Source organism: Gracilinanus agilis, chromosome 4 (genome assembly GCF_016433145.1).
Source record: "Gracilinanus agilis isolate LMUSP501 chromosome 4, AgileGrace, whole genome shotgun sequence".
NCBI classification, from domain to species: domain Eukaryota; kingdom Metazoa; phylum Chordata; class Mammalia; order Didelphimorphia; family Didelphidae; genus Gracilinanus; species Gracilinanus agilis.
In genome coordinates, this window is record NC_058133.1 from 273,505,783 (window position 1) to 273,527,221 (window position 21,439).

Sequence of the window (21,439 nt, forward strand, 5' to 3'; positions counted from 1 at the left end):
TAGAATTCACCTCATTCTATTCCCCCCCCCCCACCCCGACCACAGCACCATGCCAAGACCTTCCTGGCTTACAGAGGAGCAAGCCAAAAGCTGTTCTCTGCCCCCCTACTCCCCAAAAAAAGAAATGCTGGCCTAAGGCTTAGGGCTCTTCCCCTGTGTGAAAGTCAAAAAAAAAAAAAACTAGAGGCCTAGAAAGGGCAGCTATCTAATACCCTACCAGGGGTGCTTCACACCCACAATTTCCAATCACTCCCAGAGCAGCTGAGAGCCCCCAAAATCCCTTACTTTTAAGGTGATGTGTTATGAGAAGAGCATTGTCCTTACCAACCATGGATGAAGGATTTCAGCTCTGCCTTTAACTGCCCTGGATCTCCAACAGCCTCCTCTACCAAAGGAGGGATGATCTCTACAACCTTTTCAACTCAGACACTCTGGGCTAGGCCTTCAGAGATAATTTTAGCATGACTCTTCTCCCCTACTCAGGAAGAAGGGTATGAGTGGGGAATAGTTTTGTCTCCTCTGACAGATTTATGACCTCATCCTGATTTCCTGTCTCTTGCTTACCCTTACCCAAATAAAATTATACGTGTGTATATGTGTGTGTATATATGCATATATGCATACATATATTATATATACACACACACACATATATATGTGTGTGTATATATATATGTATGTTTAGTGCTTTGTAAACTTTTAGGAACTGTATAAATATTAGCTGTTACTCTAATTACTACCCAGAAGGGTGAAACAGAAAAAGGAGACTTCCAGGATTCAGGAGGCTTTAGTTCAAAGCTCAGTTCTGACACTAGCTGCGTGAACCTGTTTATGTCACATCCTCTGCTGGAGGCTCAGTTTCCTCATCTGGAAAATGAGGAAACAGGATTCACATTACCTGTTATGCCAACGTTAAATGCTCCATAAATGGAGTTTATTATCTTCATCTGCAAGCTGACAATCTCCAAAGACCACAACAGAATAGGCAGCTTCTCCACCCTCGAAACACCTCTAAAACCAATCTGTTCTAAGACAGACCCAGCTCCCCCTAAATGCAAGACTCACCAAGAACCACATCCATCTCAAAAGGCCATTTGGCCCTCTTTCTTTTCCCTACTCCGCTCCAACTTCCTCTTTCCATCTTGGACCTCTCAGTCCCCTGACCCAAGAAAAAAGTCTGCTCTCCCTTACTCGCAGTGGGGCCAAATGAATTTGCTTTCCTGCACCACTCAGCCAGGCAGAGCCAAGCCCTGATACCCCTTTGCCAATCAATCAAGTCATCTTAGACACTTGGAAACACTGGTGGCATAGCAGGCCCTTAAAGGTTAACTGACTGACTGGCCTCCCCCATACCAACTGACCCTGGGAACTCAGGCCAGGGTCAGGACAAAAGGCCTTAAAAGGGGGCAGATCAACTCTGGAGGGGTAGTGGACAAACCCTCCCTCCCCACCTCCTTTGCCCCTATTTGTGTTAACCACAAAAGTTGAATGACTGCATCCAGATGCAATGGGGCTAAGTACTTGCCATTCTCTTCCTATCTCTCCAAAGGATATAGGGAATATAAGGCTCACCCTTCCTTCCCCTCATATTTCAGTCCTTCTCCCCACAATTCAAGAGAAAAGGGAGTCAGAGCAGACCCACACAGTTCCCAGCAAGAGACCGGGGAGCAGCATCCCAAAATACAGAGGTGGCAGAACTGTCCCCACAAAGTTATGAAAGACCAGTGGTTAGAAAGGGAGGGGCAGCCAGAATGGGAGCATTATTATCACATCGGAAGCAGCTGCAGCTCTACTCCCAGGCTACCCTGCTTACCCTGCTCTTACCTTCAGTAATTTTTTTTTCCTATCTCACTCTAAGACCAGTTCAGCAGGGGACAGAGTCCCTAAGGTGTGTGTAAGGGGGAAAATGGAGAATGAAGGACTTGTCCTTCCTGGCTTAGAAAGAGGGTGAAATAAAGCACCCCAGGCCTAAATTAGTGTTGTCCCTATTTCCAGATTCTACTTTTAATCTCTTTTATGATTTCCTTTTCTCTAATAAGGGCAAATCTAAATTATGATAAATACTACCTTGGGAAGTGCAAGTCGCCAAAAGAAATCACTATCCCCACTGCATTGAATGAACCGGTCTCACCAAAGGACAGGGAAAGGGAGGAGGGCTTAAGAGAGGGAGGAAGCAGGAGTAAATAATAACAACTCCACATTTCTTTAACACAAAACAAACTAGAAGACCTCTTTCTACCATCCTGTAAGGAAGGTAAATGTAAACACTCCATGTCTTTGTTTTATAAATAAGGAAACTGAGGCTGGGAGTGGTAAAAAGATTTGTATGTCTCACAGCTAATGTTAAACTAGAACTCAGGTCTCCTAATTGAAAACCCTGCAATAATTCTCTGGCAAATAACTCCCTTTGACTATACAGATAAGACAAAAAGCAGAAGAGTTACTGCCCAAGGAAAGACAGGACCTGAAATCTGTTTCTGACTGTGAAAAGGCCCCAAGAAGCAACAGTCTGTCAGAATAATTCCAGGGAAGGAAAAGTTCACTTGGGTGGCTGAAGGGTTCCTCTGCCTGCTGCCCCTGTGGTCTTCCCACAGATCCCCTGGTCCAGAAAGGAGCACGGCCACCACCCTTCTCAACATAGGTCATAGCAAAGCCTTGCCAGTCACAGGCTCTATGATTTCTCCCTCCAAATTGCTGCTCTGTATAGAGGGAGCTGAGAGGAAGATGAACAGAATAAGTATTTGCTATCTCTATGTGGCTGGGGGAGGAGGGGCTGGTAAGAGGTCCCTGAACACATTACCCGGAGTTGGTGGGGCGTGACCGAGTGGTCAGTGTAGATACAGAGCTTCTCCATGGTCAATGGGGTGGTCTCCCGAAGTTTGGAGGCCAACAGCATGCACACTGCACCCAAAAGCTGCAGGTGGCACTTGCGGGTAGGGACACAAGACAGGTAGCGGTCCAAGTAGTTCATCGCCAGGGGGAAGACCTCTTCCTCACATCGCTGCTCCTCACACACCTTGGGGAGAGGGGACAGTGACTGTTGGGGCAGGAAGGAAAGGAGTGGGGGCCTGGGAGCTTGGGAGGTAAGGAAGGGGGCTGGAGAACCTGAAAGGTCTAACGGGAGAAAGAAAAAACAGAAAGAATAACAACAAAATAAAAAAAGGTGACCAAAAGAACCGATGGGGGAGGAGGCTGCACCCTGTCCCAAATCGGGCCCCCTTCTTCCCCATTCCACCAGGGGTCCCTCATTTCCTCAGCGTAGCCTATTCTCCTTTCTCTATGGGTGCAAGTCTGAGGGGCTCTTCCTTTAGTGTGTCTGACTCTGGACCTTGCCCCCAGGGAGAGCAGCAGGATGACTCCGGTGTGACTTCACATCTAGCCTTTTTCCTTCCCCCCGTCCCGGGCCCCCTGACTGTGAGAAAGGGAGGGGGGGGTGTAAAGCGCGGGGCGGAAGAGGCACCCGTGATGGCGGGAGAATGGGGACCCGCCCCCCCCTCCACACACCCACCGAGGGAAGGGAGGAGACACTCCTGCCCCCTCCTCCCGCACTTTTCATTTCCCTGTCTGCCGGAACCGCCCCCCCCCACCCCACCCCGCAACCAGAGACAGGAACCGGCCCTGGGATTGGGGGGAGGGCAGAGAGGAGCCCGAGGCGGCGCAGCCCAGGGAATGGTTTCGGGACGGGGGAAGGGAGACACGGGGTGAAGTGGGACACTGAATACTCCTTGCACCCCGACCACCCCGGGGACGCAGCTGTCCTGGCTCCATGTGGATAGAGTCGGTTCATGAAGCAAAACAACTTGTTAGCTGAAGGGGGTTAGGGGTAACTGGAAGAAGGCAATACTGAGCCGGTGGAGCACGATGCCAGGGTCGGAGGGCCAAAGCTACAGGGGTCGAGGGGGTCTTGCTGGAGAGGCATTCTGGTTGGCTGAGGTCAGAGGAGTCCGACACATTTCGGACCGCCCAGTTATCCAGGAGCACGGCCGGGGGGAGAGGGCAAAGGGGAAGAAGGGTTCGGGCTGTACCTCCAGCATCCAGTATGCCAGCATCTTCCGCATGTGAGGCTTGAGCTCCCGCTGCACGCATTGAAAGTAGGAGGCGCGGGGAACGTAGCGCTCCTCTAGGCGGAGCAAGCTCTGCAGGACGCGTTGGTCCCCAAGTAGGCGAGGGTCCGGCCCGGCCCGGGGCGTCCGCCGAGTCCCCTCAGAGCACAGCAGTTCCATTACTGGGTGTCGGAGGGGCACGGCAGGAAGCCGAGGACCGGGGCCGGAGCGCAGATGTGGGGCCGAGGAAAGTGTGGCGCGGAGCTGGGGAAGGCGCGGGGCGGCGGGTCTGGCGTTGGCACGGCAGAGCCGGAGCCCCAGCCCGCCCGCCCGGCTTCCCTGACAGGCGCCCCGCCCCTCGCTACGATGTAGCAACCGGTGGGACGCTCCGACGTTTGCAACGTTCCAAGGGGGCGGAGCCCACAGAAGGGGCGCCCCGGAGCCGGGAGGAAAAGGGGGGCACGCAGCTACACTAGTTCGCCCGCGCTGTCACAAGGTGGTGGCGGTGGTGGTGGTGGTAGTCGTGGTGGCGGTGGCGGCAGCGGCAGCGGCGGGCGCTGCAGGCCAACTCATACTATGCCTGCTCTCCCTCTCGTCTTTCGGGAGCCTGAGTAGCGCCCACAAACTAGGGAGCGCATACAGAGGCTGGAGGTGGGAATGAAAAGTAATGGGCTCCTCCCCAACCGACTGGGCCTTTCTATTCTGCCGGTCTTTGACCCTTGTCATCTTGGGAATCCTGAGTTTTCCCATTAGGGCCCTCCCCTGAATTCCGATTCATTTGGATAGCCATTCATTCCACAAGTGTGTATTAAGAACCTGCCGGCGCTGTGGACGTGGTGCAGGTGAGGGGTCAAGAGATAATACACCTATCAATACCTGTCATTCCTCCTCCTCCTCCTCCTCCTCCTCCTCCTCCTCCTCCTCCTCCTCCTCCTCCTTGTCGGCACTTGAATCATTTGACCCCGGAGTGTCCCTCAAAGTAGGATCCCACAGGTTCTGAATTCCTCCACACAGAGCTGGGGTAGCCAGCCCACCGGGCCTCTAATTTATGAAAAGTCATATTGTTGCAATGCCCCAAACATGGGGTTCCCACTTTGCCTTGGGTTCTCAGACTTAGGGTCACTGGGGAAAGAAGGGTCATTAGGGCAATAACCTTTCAAGTAAGAGTTAAATTCTAAGCATGGGGGAATTGGCTTGTTCTTAATTCACAGACTCAAAACTGAAAGGGACTTCTTTACAGGTCATCTTATCCATTCTCAGCCTAAAGGACTCCCCTGGGGGAGGTGGAGACTAAGATCCTAAATCTTCTAGATCTTAACCTTTTCTGGACCACTTCCCGAAGTCCAGGTAATGCCTTCTCAGAATAATGTTTTTAAATGCACAAAATATAATACATAGGATTGCAAAGGAAACCGATTAAGCTTAAATAGTTAAAAATATTTTTTTAAAGTTCATGGACCCATATTAAAAACCTCGGTAGATGACACTTTTATCTTTCCATCAGTGGGGAAGACTGCCAAAGAGAAGGGGGAGGGGGAGAACTTGCCTCAGCATTCCAGAAGCACTTGTCTCTAGAATTTCCTAGAAATCTTCTAATTTCCAACTTGGTTTCTGTCCCTTCTCCATAGTTGTGCAGAAGGACCCAATCTTTGTAATGTGAAGTCTTCCATGGGTCATTTATTGAAACTATCAGCTGCCTTTCTTTTCCAAAGGGGAATGAATGGATCATTGCCAGATTTGTACAAAGGGGAGAATGCTAACCAGACACCAGAAGTGGTGAGGGAGAAAAGCTATAACCTTTTTTCCTGTAGACATTTAAGCACAGAAAAACTTCACTGATTTCCTTATTGCCCTTCCCTCGCCCCCTGCTCCCCCAATACATTGCCATTCTGGCCCTCGGCCTCTGCTCAGGTCATTCCCTCCCACCTAAAACTGCCTTTCCCCACCTCTTTGCTTATCTAGCCCAGCCCATAATTTAAGGCCCAGTTCAAGCCTCACCTACTCACCCCCGGCCCCTGTCCACAGCTCATTGTGTATACAACCACTGGACATATTGTAACTTTAATCTCTCCAAATATATCCAGTCTCCTCCAACCACATCATAAGCTTCTTGGGGGCTATTTGATTTTTATTGTACAGTATTCTAATTCTCAGAAAACTAGAAATTCAAATATGCTATATTATAAATTAGAACACCCCCATTCCTCATCCTTTCTGAATAAAGGTGACTTTTTCTGGAATAACACATCTTGAACTAAGTCCTGGTATATCTATAGTATTTGAAATTTCAAAGGCTTTGTTCACAGTTTATGTTATTTGGTAGCTAGCCCAAGGAAGGCTCCTTCTGGCTACAGGGCGATTCTATTATTAGCTTTTTATTACACTCTTCACAACTATTCCATACCTTTCCTAGGTTCCCAAACCAAGTTGCCAAAGTAACTCCAATTTCTTCAAACTTTTCTCTCCCTCAATCTCAGCTGAGGATCTCATCTCCTACCTTCCAGAAAAGATAGAGACTATAGATCAGGAGTGCCTGCTCCCCTATCGTTTTTCATCCTCCATTTTCCTTTACTGTACCCTCTGAAAAAGAGACTTGCCAACTCAACTCTTCCATCTCATCTGAGAATTTGTTCACAGTATCATTGTCTCCCTGGCCCTATCCCTCTCTCTCCAGCTCCCTCTCCATCCCTATCTCCCTCTGTCTCTCTTCTTCCCCTCTTCTCTGCCCCACTCTGACCCTGTCTCTCATCCATCTCTGTGACTGCCCCTCCCATCAGTCTCCAACTCACAAGCTCCTTCCCTGCTTCCCACAAATATGTCTGACCTCCACCATTTAAGAAAAAAAAAAAAAAACAACAACCTTTCACCTGACTGCCATCATTTCAAATTATAGACCTATATTTTTTACCTTTTCACAACTGAAATCTTAGAAAATGTAATCTCTTCTCCCTGTCTCACTTTCCTCTCTTTTCATTCATTTCTCAATACCTTTTATTATCATGACTGACTTTGCCACTTGACCAAAACTACCCTCCTCTCAAGGTTACATTCTTTTAACTGCTCCATCCATGGCCTTTTCTCAGACTATGTTCTATTTCCTAGGTACTTAACAAATCCTTCTTTGAATGACCATTCAATCAATGAAAAAGGATTTATTAAACATTTATATAACAGATACTGTGCTATGCTTTTCATCTTCTTGGTTCTCCTCCTATTTATAGGAGGAGAACCTCCTACTTATACTTGATAATATCATCTCACTCATTAAGAATGTATATTCCCCCAGCTTCTGTCCCTCTTCTCCATCAACTATTTCTCTATTGGCAATTACATTAACTTCCATGGGTTCAATTCTCTTCAGACCCCGGGGGAGGGGGGTCTGAATGTATAAATGGGGGGCATTTATACATCCAGCCTTAATATTTCTTCTGAACTCTAGTCCAACATTACCAGTTCCCTAATGGGCATCCTCATCTACATGCTCAGTAGGCACCTCCAATTCAATGTATCCAAAAATGGTACTCATCATATTTATCCCCCAAAACCATCCCTTCTCCAGACTTTCCTGTTCCTCTTGACCACCACTATCCGTCTAAATACGCAGACTCATAGCTCAGAGTCATCCTCAACTCCTCATTTCTTTATCCATATTAGTTACCAAGTCTTGTCTAATTTGCTTCCAAAACAGCTCTCAAATTCATCCTTTTCTCTCTGTTCACCTAGCCTCTCCTCTAGTTTAGACCTGACTATCATTACCTCTAGTCCTAATTGGTCTCTCCATGTCTAATCTCTATTGTTGTGAATTCATTCTCCATATTGTGGCCAAATTGACATTTTTAAAGCATAGGTTTAGTCATGTTACATATAAACACATACACACACATATACCTGCTCATAAATCTTGATTATTTTCTCAATGCCTTCTACCTTTAAGATAAAATAGCAAATTTTCAGCCTGGCATTTAAGGTCCCACATAATTAGGAGATAGCCTTCCTGTCTAGTTTCAAGCCCTCTGACTTCCCTTCATGAATTCTCACCTGTTACCTATATCCAATATTCCATCACTTTACTCTGTACAGTTGCCCAAACGGTCCCCTAGATATAGACTCAATCAACAAATCAAGCAAAAATAGTGCTTACCCTTAAAGACCTTTATATTCTATGCATTTACTCTCTCCTCAATCTCTGTCTCCTGGGCTCCTTTGCTTCCTTCAAAGCATAATTCAGCTGCCACCTCCTTCCTGAAATCTCCCCTGTCCTCTAAGTTATTAGAGGTCTCTCTCTTAAAATTACTTTGTATTAGACCAAGTACCATTTCCTTTTAGTGATCAAAGGGCATGATTAGTTTCTTTTTCTTTTTTTTTAAACCTTTGTCTTCTATCTTAGAATTGATATATGGGTCACAAGGCAGAAGAGCAGTAAGAGTTAGACAGTTGGGGTTTAGTGACTTGCTCAGTCACACAGCTAGAAAGTCTCTGAAGTCACATTTGAACCCAGGTTCTCCCAACTCCAGGCTTGCCTCTCTATCTACTGAGCCACCTAGCTACCCTACATGATTAGTTTTCAAAAGAAGAATGGTAAATTGCTATTGACTATATCAAACTATGCTTCAAATGACTAATAATAAGATAAATACAAATAGAAATAGCTGTGAAGTTTCATCTCCTACCTAGCATACTGTCAAAGATGAAAGGGAGAATGACCAGTGTTATAAGGGTTATGGGAAGCCAGGTATATTAACACACTGTTAATGTAGCTATACATTTTTCCAACCATTCTGGAAAGCATTTGAAATGATGCTTAGAAGATTAGTAAAACGTTTATACCCTTTTGACTCAGAGATCCCATTGATAGGCCCATACCCCAAGGAGACAGAAAGACCAAATATTCTAGCAGCACTTTTTGAAGTAGCAAAGAACTGGAAACAAAGTAGATGCCCCTTGATTGTAGATGGGTCTAAATAAATTGTTGTATATGAGTGTAATTAAGTATTAATGTGCCCTAAGAAATTCTCTACATTCACATTACTCCCAAACTAATTCAGGGTTTCATCATCATCCTTTTGATCAGAAAAAAAGCTAAAAATCTTTTACCAGCAGGAAAAAATATAAACTCTTCAGAGTGATATTAGAGGACCAGCTCCATCCTACCTTTCCAGACTTGGTTCACAATATTCCTTGTCACACATTTGACATTCCAGCCAAAATGAATTAATTACTTGCCATTCCTCAGTCTACTTCTGGCTCATCCTGCCTCCCTGAATTTGAATAGACCATACATACCACCAACCACCACCATCACTCCCACCACTGTATGCTTGGAAAGATCTCCCTTCACATTCCCCTCCCTGAAATCCTTCTCTTCCATCAAAAGCCAACTCTGGCACTGCCTATTCCAGGAAAACTTCCCTGATTTCTCTTTCTTTTCTTTTTTTTTTTTTTAAACCCTTACATTCTGTTTTAGTAACAACTCTAAGACAAAAGGGCAAAGGCTAGGCAAACAGGGTTAAATGGAAGGGTCTAAGACCAGCTATGAACCCAGGACCTCCCAACTCTAGAACTGGCTCTCTGTGCACTATGCCACCTAGCTGCCCCTATAAGGAAATCGAGGCCAATAGGTTTAAGTAACTTGCCCATGGGCATACAGCTTGTGTGTAAGGCATTATTTGAACTCAAGTCCTCCTGACTCCAGGTCAGTACTCTATCCACTACTAGCTGCCCTGGGATAGTTTCTTATGGAACAATGGAGTGTCTGGTTAGCCCTGAAAGTATATGGTTCTGATCCAAATTCAAGATCTGGCTCCACTCTTTCCTGGTCACGTTACTATGAACCATTCACTTTATTTTTCTGAATCTGTTTCTTCATCTACAAAATGGGGATAGCAATTCTTCCACTAACTTCTCTGACAGACTGTGGTGATGAAAGCCTTTTGTCAGCCTTACACTGCTCTATGAGTCTGAATGATTATTATCTCTGAACCTCCTGGCACCATGGCAAGGACAAGAACTGGGATGAGAAGTCCCAGTGACTCCAACTTTTTGAAGGAGACACTTGTTCTGCCAAACCTCAAATCTGCTCTGGCTTCCCTGAAATCAGAAGTTCTTCCTGGTGGACCCAGACTCCATGAATGAAGCCAAGAACTGACCTGTTGGAAAATTAACCAGAGCAGAGAAAGCAGAAAGGCATTTCCTGGTTAAGTCAATGGGGGGTTTCCATGATTCACCCGAAATCCAATGAAAATATTTCTCTTCACATATTTCCTAATAGAAAAAGATAAAAAGCAAAGACAAGAGACAAACTAGCTGAGTTTTTCTCTCCCTCTTACAACATTCCTAAGGAAAAGAAAGGAAATCCAATGTTAAGGCCAGGATGATAAGTTTTAAGGAAGGGAGGACACATCATCATTAGTACTTTGGGAAGGCACCCTTGTAAGAAGCATTAGACTGAGAGTCAGAAGACCTTGGTCCTAAGTCCTGACTCTGACATTGACCCAGCTAGGTGACCTCAGACTAGTCTTTTAGCTTTGATGACTCTCGGTTTCTTCATCTCTCAGATGGGGGTGACAGCATTGGGACAACCTTGAGGAAGGCTCATTGTCATTTACAAAATGTCACCGCTACCACTATCCTCATCATTGTTGTTCTTCCTCAGAAAAATAAAGCAATAGGACTAAGGAAGGACTCAAGGCCCTTCCAGGTCTGACATTCTATACTTCCGAGACTCTGTCACCATCACAAGAACTCACTGCCCAGCTCTGCTGGGACTAGGTGCCTTAGTACAAAAATAGGCCTGTCCCCTGACCATAACATGAACCAGATCCACAAAGAAGAGGATCAAAACCAGACATCATTGTTCAGAACAATAACTGACATTTAGACAGAAATTAAAGTTTGACTTTGCTAAGTCACTTCACCTGTCTTGGCTTCAGGTACTTCATCTGTAAAATGAAGAGACTGAGTCTGAGGTCAGCTAGAACTCTAGGATCCTAGAGTTCTTTGCCCTCAATGAAGCACCTGGGAACTCATTAGTTCAGGGGAAATTCCTGTTTTATAAATGAAGAAATAAGTCTCAGAGAAGTAACACGATATGCTAACATATACTGAAGGCAGGATTCAAGTCCAATTCACCTGACTCTGAGACTTGTGTTTTCTTTACTACACTAGTCATCTACTATCACTAAAAACTTATAACAGGTGGGGGCAGCCAGGTGGCTCAATAGATTGAGAGTCAGGTCTAAAGACAGGAGGTCCTGGGTTTAAATTTGACCTCAGACACTTCATAGCTGTGTGACCCTAGAATAGCCCTTGCCTGCTCTTCTGACTTAAAATTGATACTAAAACAGAAGGCAAGGTTAAAAAAAAATTTACAACATACAACATTTGAGTAGGAGATTCCTAAAGTGAACAAGCATTTTGCATTCTTATATTTATGAATTCTAATTCTGCCTCTACATGAACTTGCTTTATCAGCTTGGAGTATCTCACTTTAGCTTTCTGGTCCTCCATTTTTCCATCTGTAAAATGGAGAGAAAAATCCTTTCCCATAAACAATGAGCATCATCCCCCAGAGAGTACCTAGTAATAAAAGGTTTTAAAAATTCAGTTCAAATATTTATGGAAATGAAAAAATAATTATTACATTTAAAATCTCCTTTATTCAGAGAAGAGTAAGGGATGGAATGGTCTAATTTACTGGATATTCAATATGTGTCATCATTCAGTCATTTCAGTCATGACCACTTTAATGATACTAGTTGGGATTTTCCTGGGAAAGATCATGGAGTGGTTTGCCATTTCCTTCTGGGGCTCATTTTACATATGAGGAAACTGAGGCCAACATTGTTGACTTGCCCAGAATCACAGAGCTAGTAACTGTCTGAAGCTGGATTTGAACTCAGGTTATCCTGACTTCAAGCCTGGTTCTCTATCCACTAAGCGACCTAACTGCCCCAATATACTGTGGTATATAAAAGGTATGTTTATCCAAAATTCTCATCTGGATTATATATGTAACTCAAATGGGTAGAATATATATAATAGATGAACATATCACATAAAGACTCAAATTTCCTAAGAATTTAAAGTTTGTATCATAAAAATCGCAAAAGTAAATTTTACTGAACATAGTGTAATCTCAGAGAGCTAAGTAGTGCCATGAATAAAGCCAGAAGTCAGGAAAACTCATCCTCCCGAGTTCAAATCTGGCCTCACACACTAGCTGTGTGACCCTGGGCAAGTCACATAACCTCATTGACCTCGGTTTCCTTCTCTGTAAAATGAGCTGGAGAAGGAAATTGCAGAAAAGCCCAAATGGGATCATGAAAAGTCAGACATGACTGAAAAGGACAGAACGACAAGAAGTATAAAATTTGATGATTTTGAAAGTATTTCAAGATCTTGCAAAGGATTTATAAGGTCCTCATTATGAATCTTAATTCCCTTTTGGCTAACAGAAGCAGAGGATGCTACAGCTGGACATAAGCACCTAAAATATTAGCACAGAGAACTTAGAAAGTTACCACTGGAATGGATATTAGAACAGAGAATGTTAGAGCTAGAAAGACCATTCAGAGACCATCTACTTACTAGTACATCTAGTTCTTAACTTGGGACCCATAAACTTGTTTTTTGATTTTTCATTTTTAATTGATAACTATTTCAACATAGTTTCCTTTGTAATCAACAATGTATTTCTATATACATTTTATCTTAATTTTTGTATTATTTTTGTACTATATACATTTTATTTTAATTTTTAATTTATAAATTTATCTTAATATAATTCCTATTTATAGTCTGTTTATCTAAAAACATATTTTGAGAAGGAGTCTATAGGCTTCACATCAAAGGACACAAAAAGGCAAAACCCTGAGCCAGTTCATTCTTCTCACTTTACAAATGAGGAAACTGAGGCCCAGAGAGAGGACGAGAAGTCTAAAGTCACATTGGAAGGAATAGGAGGGCAGCTAGGTGGCTTGGTGAATAGAGCTCCAGGTCTGGAATTAGGAGGCATTTAACCTAACAAATCACTTAACCCTGTTTTCCTCCCAAAAAAGGAAAATACAGAAGCCTGGGCTCAATTTCTTATCAGTCCAATTAATGGATCCTTAAGGGTACCAGGCTTGTTGACTTTATTTTTATGGTCAAAATAGAGTAAAGAATGTTTAGTTTTGTGAATATTCTGGCCACCCAGCCTTTTGGTTTTCCAGATTCTGGATAAACAGAACTCAGATGAAACTATTCTTTCGATCATCAAATTTTCTCAAAGTCTTTTACCTTGCTTTACTTTGCTCCCCCAACCCTCTATTTTCTATAATAGTGGTGTCTAAATCTTATCTTCTCCTTTTACTGTACAATCTTTGAAGTTATTAACTATATTTTGTCATTATTTTTCTATCCCTAGTATCTAAACTCTTTCCTTGCCCTAGGAGACACTATATGGAGGTTCATTTGAATTTGTTTCATTATTACTTTCATTATTACTACTGTCTGCCATATGGGGTTACTATTCTAAGGCCCAGGGTAAAGTGAGAACCTGGGCTTCAGATGTGGATGAGGAGATAACGGCGAAGCAAAAATTCTAATAAGAAAACATAAGTTTTCAAGATACTAGCCAGCTTCTTGCAACCTTTATTAAGACACTGTGTTAAGGCAGCTAGGTGGCTGGCTCAGTGGATTGGGGGCCAGGTCTAGAGACAGGGGAATCCTGGGTTCAAATCTATCCTCAAATAGTTCCTAGCTATGTGTCCCTGGTCAAGTCACTTAACCCCCTTCTCCCCTGCTCCCCCTAATTTGCCTAATCCTTACCACTCTTCTGCTCTGGAACAGTACTGATTCTGAGATAAAAGTAAGGGTTAAAAAAAGAAAAAAAAAGACTTAAGCCCTGAGTATATAGAGACAAAAATGAAATAGGCCCTGCCCTCGGGTAGCTTGCATTTTATCAGGCAGAAACAATATGAAAATGACAAATTATAATAGTTTTTCAAGCCAATAATTTTCTGGGTAAGAGACAGTCTTATGTAGTAGAAAGAGAATTCATTGTCTCAGAATTGGGATAACCTGGGTTCAAGTCCCTCCTCTGAGATGACAAATGACAAATAGGAAAGGATTAGGGGGAGGGCTGGGAGGGGTAAGAATGAGGCTCAGGATATGGCGTACTGAAGGAAAAATTGAGTTGGAAAAGGAAATGGCAAACCACTCCAGTATCTTTGCCAAGAAAATCTCAGGGACAGCACGAAGACTCCGACACATCTGAACAACAGCAGCAATCTCAAAAGGGAAGGTCCAAGCATTGGGAAAGGGAGGAGGGGATGGACTGGACAGGGAGAAGATGGGACATGAGCTGAATCTCCGGGTGTGCCAGTGATGTCGTGGAGATAAAAATGATAGCATGGGGCACCTGGTGGGATACGTGGGGTGAGCGAAAGTCATCCAAGTCATGAACCTGGGGCGCTAGAAAGATGGCGGCATTCTCACATAAACAGGGAAGTTGGGAAGAGAGGAGGGTTGAGGGTCATGGTGGGAAAGATGAGTTCTCTTCTGAACTGTTCAGGTTTTTGTGTTGGAGAACTCCACGGGAGAACAGGTAGAAATGTCTAGTTGATGCGAAGATTTAGGACTCAGAAGACAGACTCAGGCTGGATATCAATAAGAATGTAATAAGCTCCCTGTGACTGGGTTGTTTCCTTCTTTACTTCAGAATCTCCAGTGCCTTACATGGTACTTGGTACAGAGTAGGTGCTTAATAAATGTTTGTTAATTGATTAATTGATTGATATGTGACAATCTGTATGGCATAGACAGTTGAACCCCAGGCAGCTGATGAGGTTACCAAAAGGGATTGGAAAGGCTAAGATATAAAAGGAAACTAGACTGTCAGAGCTAGAAGGGACCTTTGAGACAATCTAATTCGACCTCCTCAAGAAATGACTTGTTCAACTTTTTTTTTTGGAACCAGACCTATGATTTCATTGGTATATATTCATATGGGCTTTAGATGAGCAAAGTGAAGACTCAGAAAAGAAAGTACTTGCCAACAAAGTCCTTGGCACTTTTGAATACTCAATGTCAGAAAATGATATGGATGCAGCTGGATGGTACACTAGATAGAGCATCAAGCCTGGAGCTTGGAGGACCTGGGTTCAAATCTGACCTCAGACACTTCCCAGCTGTGATCCTGGGCAAGGTACTTAACCCCACTGCTTTGTCCTTGCCTTTCTATCTTAAGAGCTGTTATTAGGACAGAAGTTAAGGGTTTAAAAAAAAGTGACATGAATTTATCAGTGGAAATGACCTTAAAGAATAGGTGTTATCATCTGTCTTGCCATCGCACCCTAAGGAGCATGGGATGTTCCCATCTGACTTGCTTCTAAAATTTCCCAGATGTGCTCATCCCCCAACAAAGACTGTCTTACTTTTCTATTAGTATCCCCAATCTCTGCATACAGTAAGTCCTTAATAAATGTTTTTTTCATTCACTAGCACCTATTCTGAAATGTATAGTCTTAGAGGATAGGGTTACCCAGGCAATATATCTCAGAGGAGAGACTTGAACCCAGGTTATCCCAACTCTGAGGCAATTACTTCTCTTTCTACGACATAAGACTGTCTCTTACCCAGCAAATTATTGGCATGAAAAATTATTATAAGATATATTTATTGACCCCACTAAGCACACATTTTATAGTTATGATCTACAAAGAATTATGCTAGGCCAGGGGCATGGGTTTGTAACAGAAGAAAGGAGGCTACAAAAACAAATAAAGACAGATTCCTGTCTTTAAGGAACTTTCAGTCTAGGATAAGAGATGAATACCTATGCAAATAAATAGAATACAAATTAGAATATTATAAATTAATAAGAGTAGCACAAAGTACCATCAGATGAAGAAGAGACTGTACTTATTTGTTAGGGTGTGCTAGGGAAAGTTCTGAGCAAGTAATAGAGCCTGCCTGTTAAGATCTTCTAGTCCCATGTTGATAAACCTATGGCATGTGTGCCGGGGAGGGAGGGAGCTGCTCCCCTCCCCCTCTCCATGTGGCATTGCTCATAGGACCTGCCCCTCTGCCCAGCAGCCCAATGGGAGCACTTCCTCCCTCCCCTATCTGGGGTAAGGGAGCAGCTCACATGTGGCATGAGGGTTGCAGTTTGGGCACATGGTCTCTAAAAGGTTCATCATTACTGTTTTAGTCTAACTGGAATGTAGTGATGTGGGTCAACATTCATTCATGAAGTGTCTATTAGGTGTTTATCATGTGAAGAAAGGAAGGAAGGAAACAAGCATTTACTTAGTGCCTCTTATGTGACAGATTTACAGATGTCTCATTTGATCCTCACAACAATTCCAGGATTTAGGTGCAATTATTATTCCTATTTTAGGAAAGTTAGGTAACGTAATAGATTCAGTGCTGGCCCTGGGGTCAGGAAGACTCATCTTTTTCATTTCAATTCTAGTCTTAGACCCTTACTAGCTGTGTGATCTTGGATAAGTCATTTAACCCTGTTTGCCTCAGTTTCTTCATCTCTAAAACAAGATGGAAAAGGAAATGGCAAGCCACTCCAGCATCTTTGCCAAGAAAACTCCAAATGGGGGGCAGCTGGGTAGCTCAGTGGATTGAGAGTCAGACCTAGAGACGGGAGGTGCTAGGTTCAAATCCAGCCTCAGACACTTCCCAGCTGTGTGACCCTGGGCAAGTCACTTGACCCCCATTGCCCACCCTTACCACTCTTCCACCTAGAATCCAATACACAGAAGTTAAGGGTTTTAAAATGTAAAAAAAGCAAAACAAAAAAACCCAACTCCAAATGGAGTCATGAAGAGTTGGGTACAATTGAAAAGAATGAACAACAAACATTATTCCCATGAGGAAACTGAGACAGAGGATATGTACCAAGAGTCACACAGCTTCTTAAGTTCTGAGGCCGCATTGGAACTCAGGTCTTCTTGACTCTAGATCCAGTGCCCTTTCCACTGAGATTTCTGGAAGCCTCCAGGGCAAAAGTATAAGCTAGGGTGACTTGTCCCCAAGTCAAACATACAAAGCAAAATTTATAGAACCAATGAGAAATCATTCAGGTGTTTTTTTGTGTGTGTTTGATGGAAAGAATGAGCAGTAAGTAGGAGGGGAGTGGGAGTCAAAAAGTTGGCCACCTCACTTCCAGTCATTCAGTAAAGGAGGAGGTGGGATTGCTAAAGTACAAACAGCAATTAGTTTGGAGAGGTAGCAATGGGCAGCGGGACAAAGGTCTGGTCTTTGGGGACCAGATAAAGAACTCAGAAGAGGAGTAAATTCCCAGCCCTGCCTCTTTCCTCACTCCAAAGAGGGCGGAGGCATGGTGCTGGGGAAGGAAATCCTGAATTTAAATTTAAATCCCAGCTCTGCTATTTACTATCCATGTGAACAAGTCAATTAATCCCTCCAGGCTTCAATTTCCTTATCTGGAAAATATAGAGGCTGGAGAAGATGAGCTCTATGGGCCCTGCCAATTGCAAATTTTTGACTGTGACTGCCAAACTCCTTCCTTAACCAAGTCAAGCAAGTCCCCCCCCTCACTACCTTTGTCATCTTGGGGATGTCAACTTTTCTGGGCTTTGGGTTTCCTCATTTTGTAAAGGAAGAGGGTTGGACTAGATAGTCCCAAAGTTCCCTTCTAGCTCTAAAGGTATGATCCTATGATTCTCTTAAATGCAAAACCACTGGGCAAGTCTCTTGCTCTCTCTGTAGGTCTCGTTTTCCTCATCTGTAAAGTAAGGGCAGCATTGATCTTACAAGATAAGCCTATGAACTCAAACAATGGCTCTCTGGAATCATTTGACCTTTTGCTGTTTTGGAAGGTCTAAAACTGAATTCAACTTCCTAGCCAAACAGGCTGGGTAAAGACTTTTCTCCAGGTAGGAAAGGAGATGCCACTCTTAGCTGAATTCTACTATTTCCCTTCTCCACTTTAACATTTCTGATAGTAGCACCACCATTCTTCAGACCCCTCAGTATCAGAACCTGGAGTCACCTCTGATTGCCCCTCTCCTTTGTCCTCTATTTAAGCATAGAATCCTTTTATAGAATCATAGATAGAGAGCTGAGGTAGACTCTAAAAGTCATCTCCTTCATTTTCCTGTGGAGGAAAGGGAAATCCAGAGAAGTCAAGTAACTTACCTAATGTCAAACAAGTGACAGTCAATATTTGAACTCAGGTCCTAGAGCTCATACAGTTCAGTGTTCTTTCTACTTCAGCATGCTTTATCTGCTACTGTCTAGCAAATTCTTCCTCTGAAATGCCTCTTGTACCTAACCCTCCTTCTCCATTTCCAGAGCCACCATTCTAATCTCCATTATTATCAGGAGAGTGTAATCAATGTCTTCTCAGATCCCTTCTAACTTTAAAAACCTATGATCCTATGACCCCAAGATTATTCTTGCAGCAGGCTCTGACCAAGGCCCCTTTGTCTCAAAATCTTCCCCTATCTGGTTAGCAAAGTAATTGGATTAGTTCATTTTCCTTAGGAACCTCTTTTATCAGTCCAGGCTCCTGCCCAGGAAAGTACAATGGCTCCCTATTGAAGACCAGACCAAATTCCTCAAAGCTTAGTATCAAGGGGCAGCTGGGTAGCTCAGTGGATTGAGAGCCAGGCCTAGAGACAGGAGGTCCTAAGTTCAAATCCGGCCTCAGACACTTCCCAGCTGTGTGACCCTGGGCAAGTCACTTGACCCCCATTGCCCACCCTTACCAATCTTCCACCTATAAGTCAATACACAGCAGAAGTTAAGGGTTTAAAACAAACAAACAAACAAACAAAAAGCTTAGTATCAAGGCATCCATCAAGAGCTCCAAGCTGAACCACCCATTTCTGTCTTATGACTCCTCTACCACTCTGGCCAATTTGCCTCCTTGTAGTCCTCCACACATGTCCTGTTCATTCCTTATTGTTTGTCCCAATTCTATCTATCCTTCAAAGTCCAATCCCCTGGAATACTCTGACCCAAACTGATCTCTTACTTCCATTTAAAAACAAAAACAATTGGGGCAGCTGGGTAGCTCAGTGGATTGAGAGCCAGGCCTAGAGATGGGAGGTCCTAGGTTCAAATCCGACCTCAGACACTTCCCAGCTATGTGACCCTGAGCAAGTCACTTGACCCCTATTGCCTACCCTTACCACTCTTCCACCTATAAGTCAATACACAGAAGTTAAGGGTTTAAAATAAAACAAATAAATAAAAAAATAAAAAAACAAAAACAAAGAACTGGAGAACAGATTCTAAGCTAAATATTATTGGGTTCTACTCCCACACTTTACAAACAAGAAAATGAAGCCTATCGAGAAGAAATCAATCAATCAATAAACATTTATTAAGTGCCTTCTATGTGGCAGGCATTGTGCTAAGTGCTGGGGATACAATAAGAGGGAAAAGATAGTCAGTCCCTGGATACAATGGGGGAGATACCTGGCAAACAAATATACACAAAGTAAGTCACATAACAGCGTAGAAAGGAAATAATTAAAAAAGAGAAGGGACTAGAATTCAGAGGGCTTAGGGAAGGATTCCTGTAGGAGGTAGGATTTTAGTTAGAACTTTAAGAAAGCCAGGAAAATTAGTGGTAGGAGTGCAGGAGGAAGAGCATTCCAGGTATGTGGGACAACCAGAGAAAATACCTGGAGCTAAGAGATGGAGTAATTTGTATACAGAACAGAACCGACAGGAGGCAGATGGAACAGTAAGTGTTGGGGTGTAAGGTATAAGACAACAGGAAAGGGGTTTGGGGGCCTAGGTTAGGAAGATCTTTGAATGCCAAACAGATCATTGTGTATTTATTTCTGGAAGCACAGGGAGTTTACTTAGTTGGGAGGAAAGGGAGTTGTGTGTTGTGTGTGATATGATCAGCCCTGCATTTAGATAAATCATTTTTGTGACTGGATAAGAATGGATAAGAGTGGGGAGAATCTCAAAGCAGGCAGATCCACCAGCAGGACATTGCAGTACTCCAGAGGGGAGGTGATGAGGGCTGATACCAGAGTGATGGCAATGTCAAGTGTCAGAAGAGAAGACGGGTGTATTGGAGAGATTTTGCAAAGGTGAAATTGACAGGCCTTGGCAACAGCTTGCCCATGGGGGGGTGAGCGATAGTGAGGAGTTTATACCTAAAATAAGGGTTCTGAACTTTTTTGTGCGTCATAAACCCCTCTGGCTATTTAGTGAAGCCTTTCAGCTCCTCAGAACAAGATTTTAAAAGGTATAATAGAAATGACAGGATTACAGAGGAAACTACTTATATTAAACTACAGTTATCAATTTAAAAAAAAAACATAAGTTCATGGACTCTAGATTAAGAACCTCCTATCTTAAACTAAAACCCAGCATTATATGTAATAGAGATAAACTAAAAGCCTTTCCAAAAAAGATAGGGGTAAGGCAAGGATATCCATTACAGCCTCTATTACTTGATATATAGTACTATCTATATCAACAGCTACTTGTTGGCAGAACTGAGTCTAGAAGTCCCAGTGCCCTTTGTCCTGCCCTGTGTTGCTTTAGAGTTAATTCTAAACTCTAAGGGCCTCCAAACCAGGGAAGGCTTCATGGTAGGGTTGGTGCCTGAGCTGAAAAGAAATTATATTTGAAGCAAGAGAGAAACTTATGTTACTATATAAAGATAAGATGGTTCCTAGTTTTGTCCTTGGATGGGCAAGCAAGACAAATTGAGTATTTAAAGACAGTCTCTGCCCTCCATAAGCTCCCATGTGGGATTCTGCAGGACATGATCTTTAGTTTCAATCAATCGATCAAGTCCATACACATTGATTAAATATGTTTAGAAGCCAGGCACTGTGCTAGGTATTGGGGATACAATAGAAAATGGCTCCTTGACTTCAAAGAGCTTAAGAAAATCATGAAGGAGAAAAACTTTAAAAATATGTCCTAAAAAAGAGTGTGCTGCAAATCTGGCCTCAGACACTTCCCAGCTGTGTGACCCTGGGCAAGTCACTTGACCCCCATTGCCTACCCTTACCACTCTTCTGCCTTGGAGCCCATACACAGTATTGACTCCAAGACGGAAGGTAAGGGTTTAAAAAAAAAAAAAAAAAAAAGAGAGTGTGCTGGTCTCTATCTTCTCTTTCCTCTTTTTTTTTTTTTTTTTTTTCAGACTTCTCAGAGTGCATATAGTCTGAAGGGAGAGATATGCTGGGCACATATATGAAAAAGATATTAAGGGTGGGAGGCAGATGGGTGGCTCAGTGGATTGAGAGCCAGGCCTACAGACTGAAGGTCCTAGATTCGAATCCGGCCTCAGACACTTCCCAGCTGTGTGACCCTGGGCAAGTCATTTGACCCCCATTGCCCACCCTTACCACTCTTCTACCTAGGAGCCAATACACAGAAGTTAAGGGTTTAAAAATGTA

The 21,439-nt window shown here is 43.5% G+C and overlaps 1 protein-coding gene across 4 annotated transcripts in view; it reads right to left on the reverse strand.

The window, feature by feature from the left end:
* The window catches only part of CCND3 (cyclin D3), a 119,873-nt gene that overhangs the window by 3,883 nt on the left and 94,551 nt on the right, over window positions 1-21,439 (reverse strand). Inside the window, exons 1-2 of one of the 4 annotated variants that reach the window (XM_044674555.1) lie at window positions 4,026-4,332; window positions 2,801-3,016 (exon numbers count right to left, since the gene is read on the reverse strand). In XM_044674555.1, coding sequence (XP_044530490.1) covers window positions 2,801-3,016; window positions 4,026-4,223 — 414 coding nt within the window. In that variant the 5' untranslated portion in view covers window positions 4,224-4,332. Of the gene's footprint in view, window positions 1-2,800; window positions 3,038-3,526; window positions 3,557-4,025; window positions 4,333-21,439 lie in introns of those variants that run through there. The other 3 variants (XM_044674556.1, XM_044674558.1, XM_044674557.1) reach the window with 3 other exon arrangements.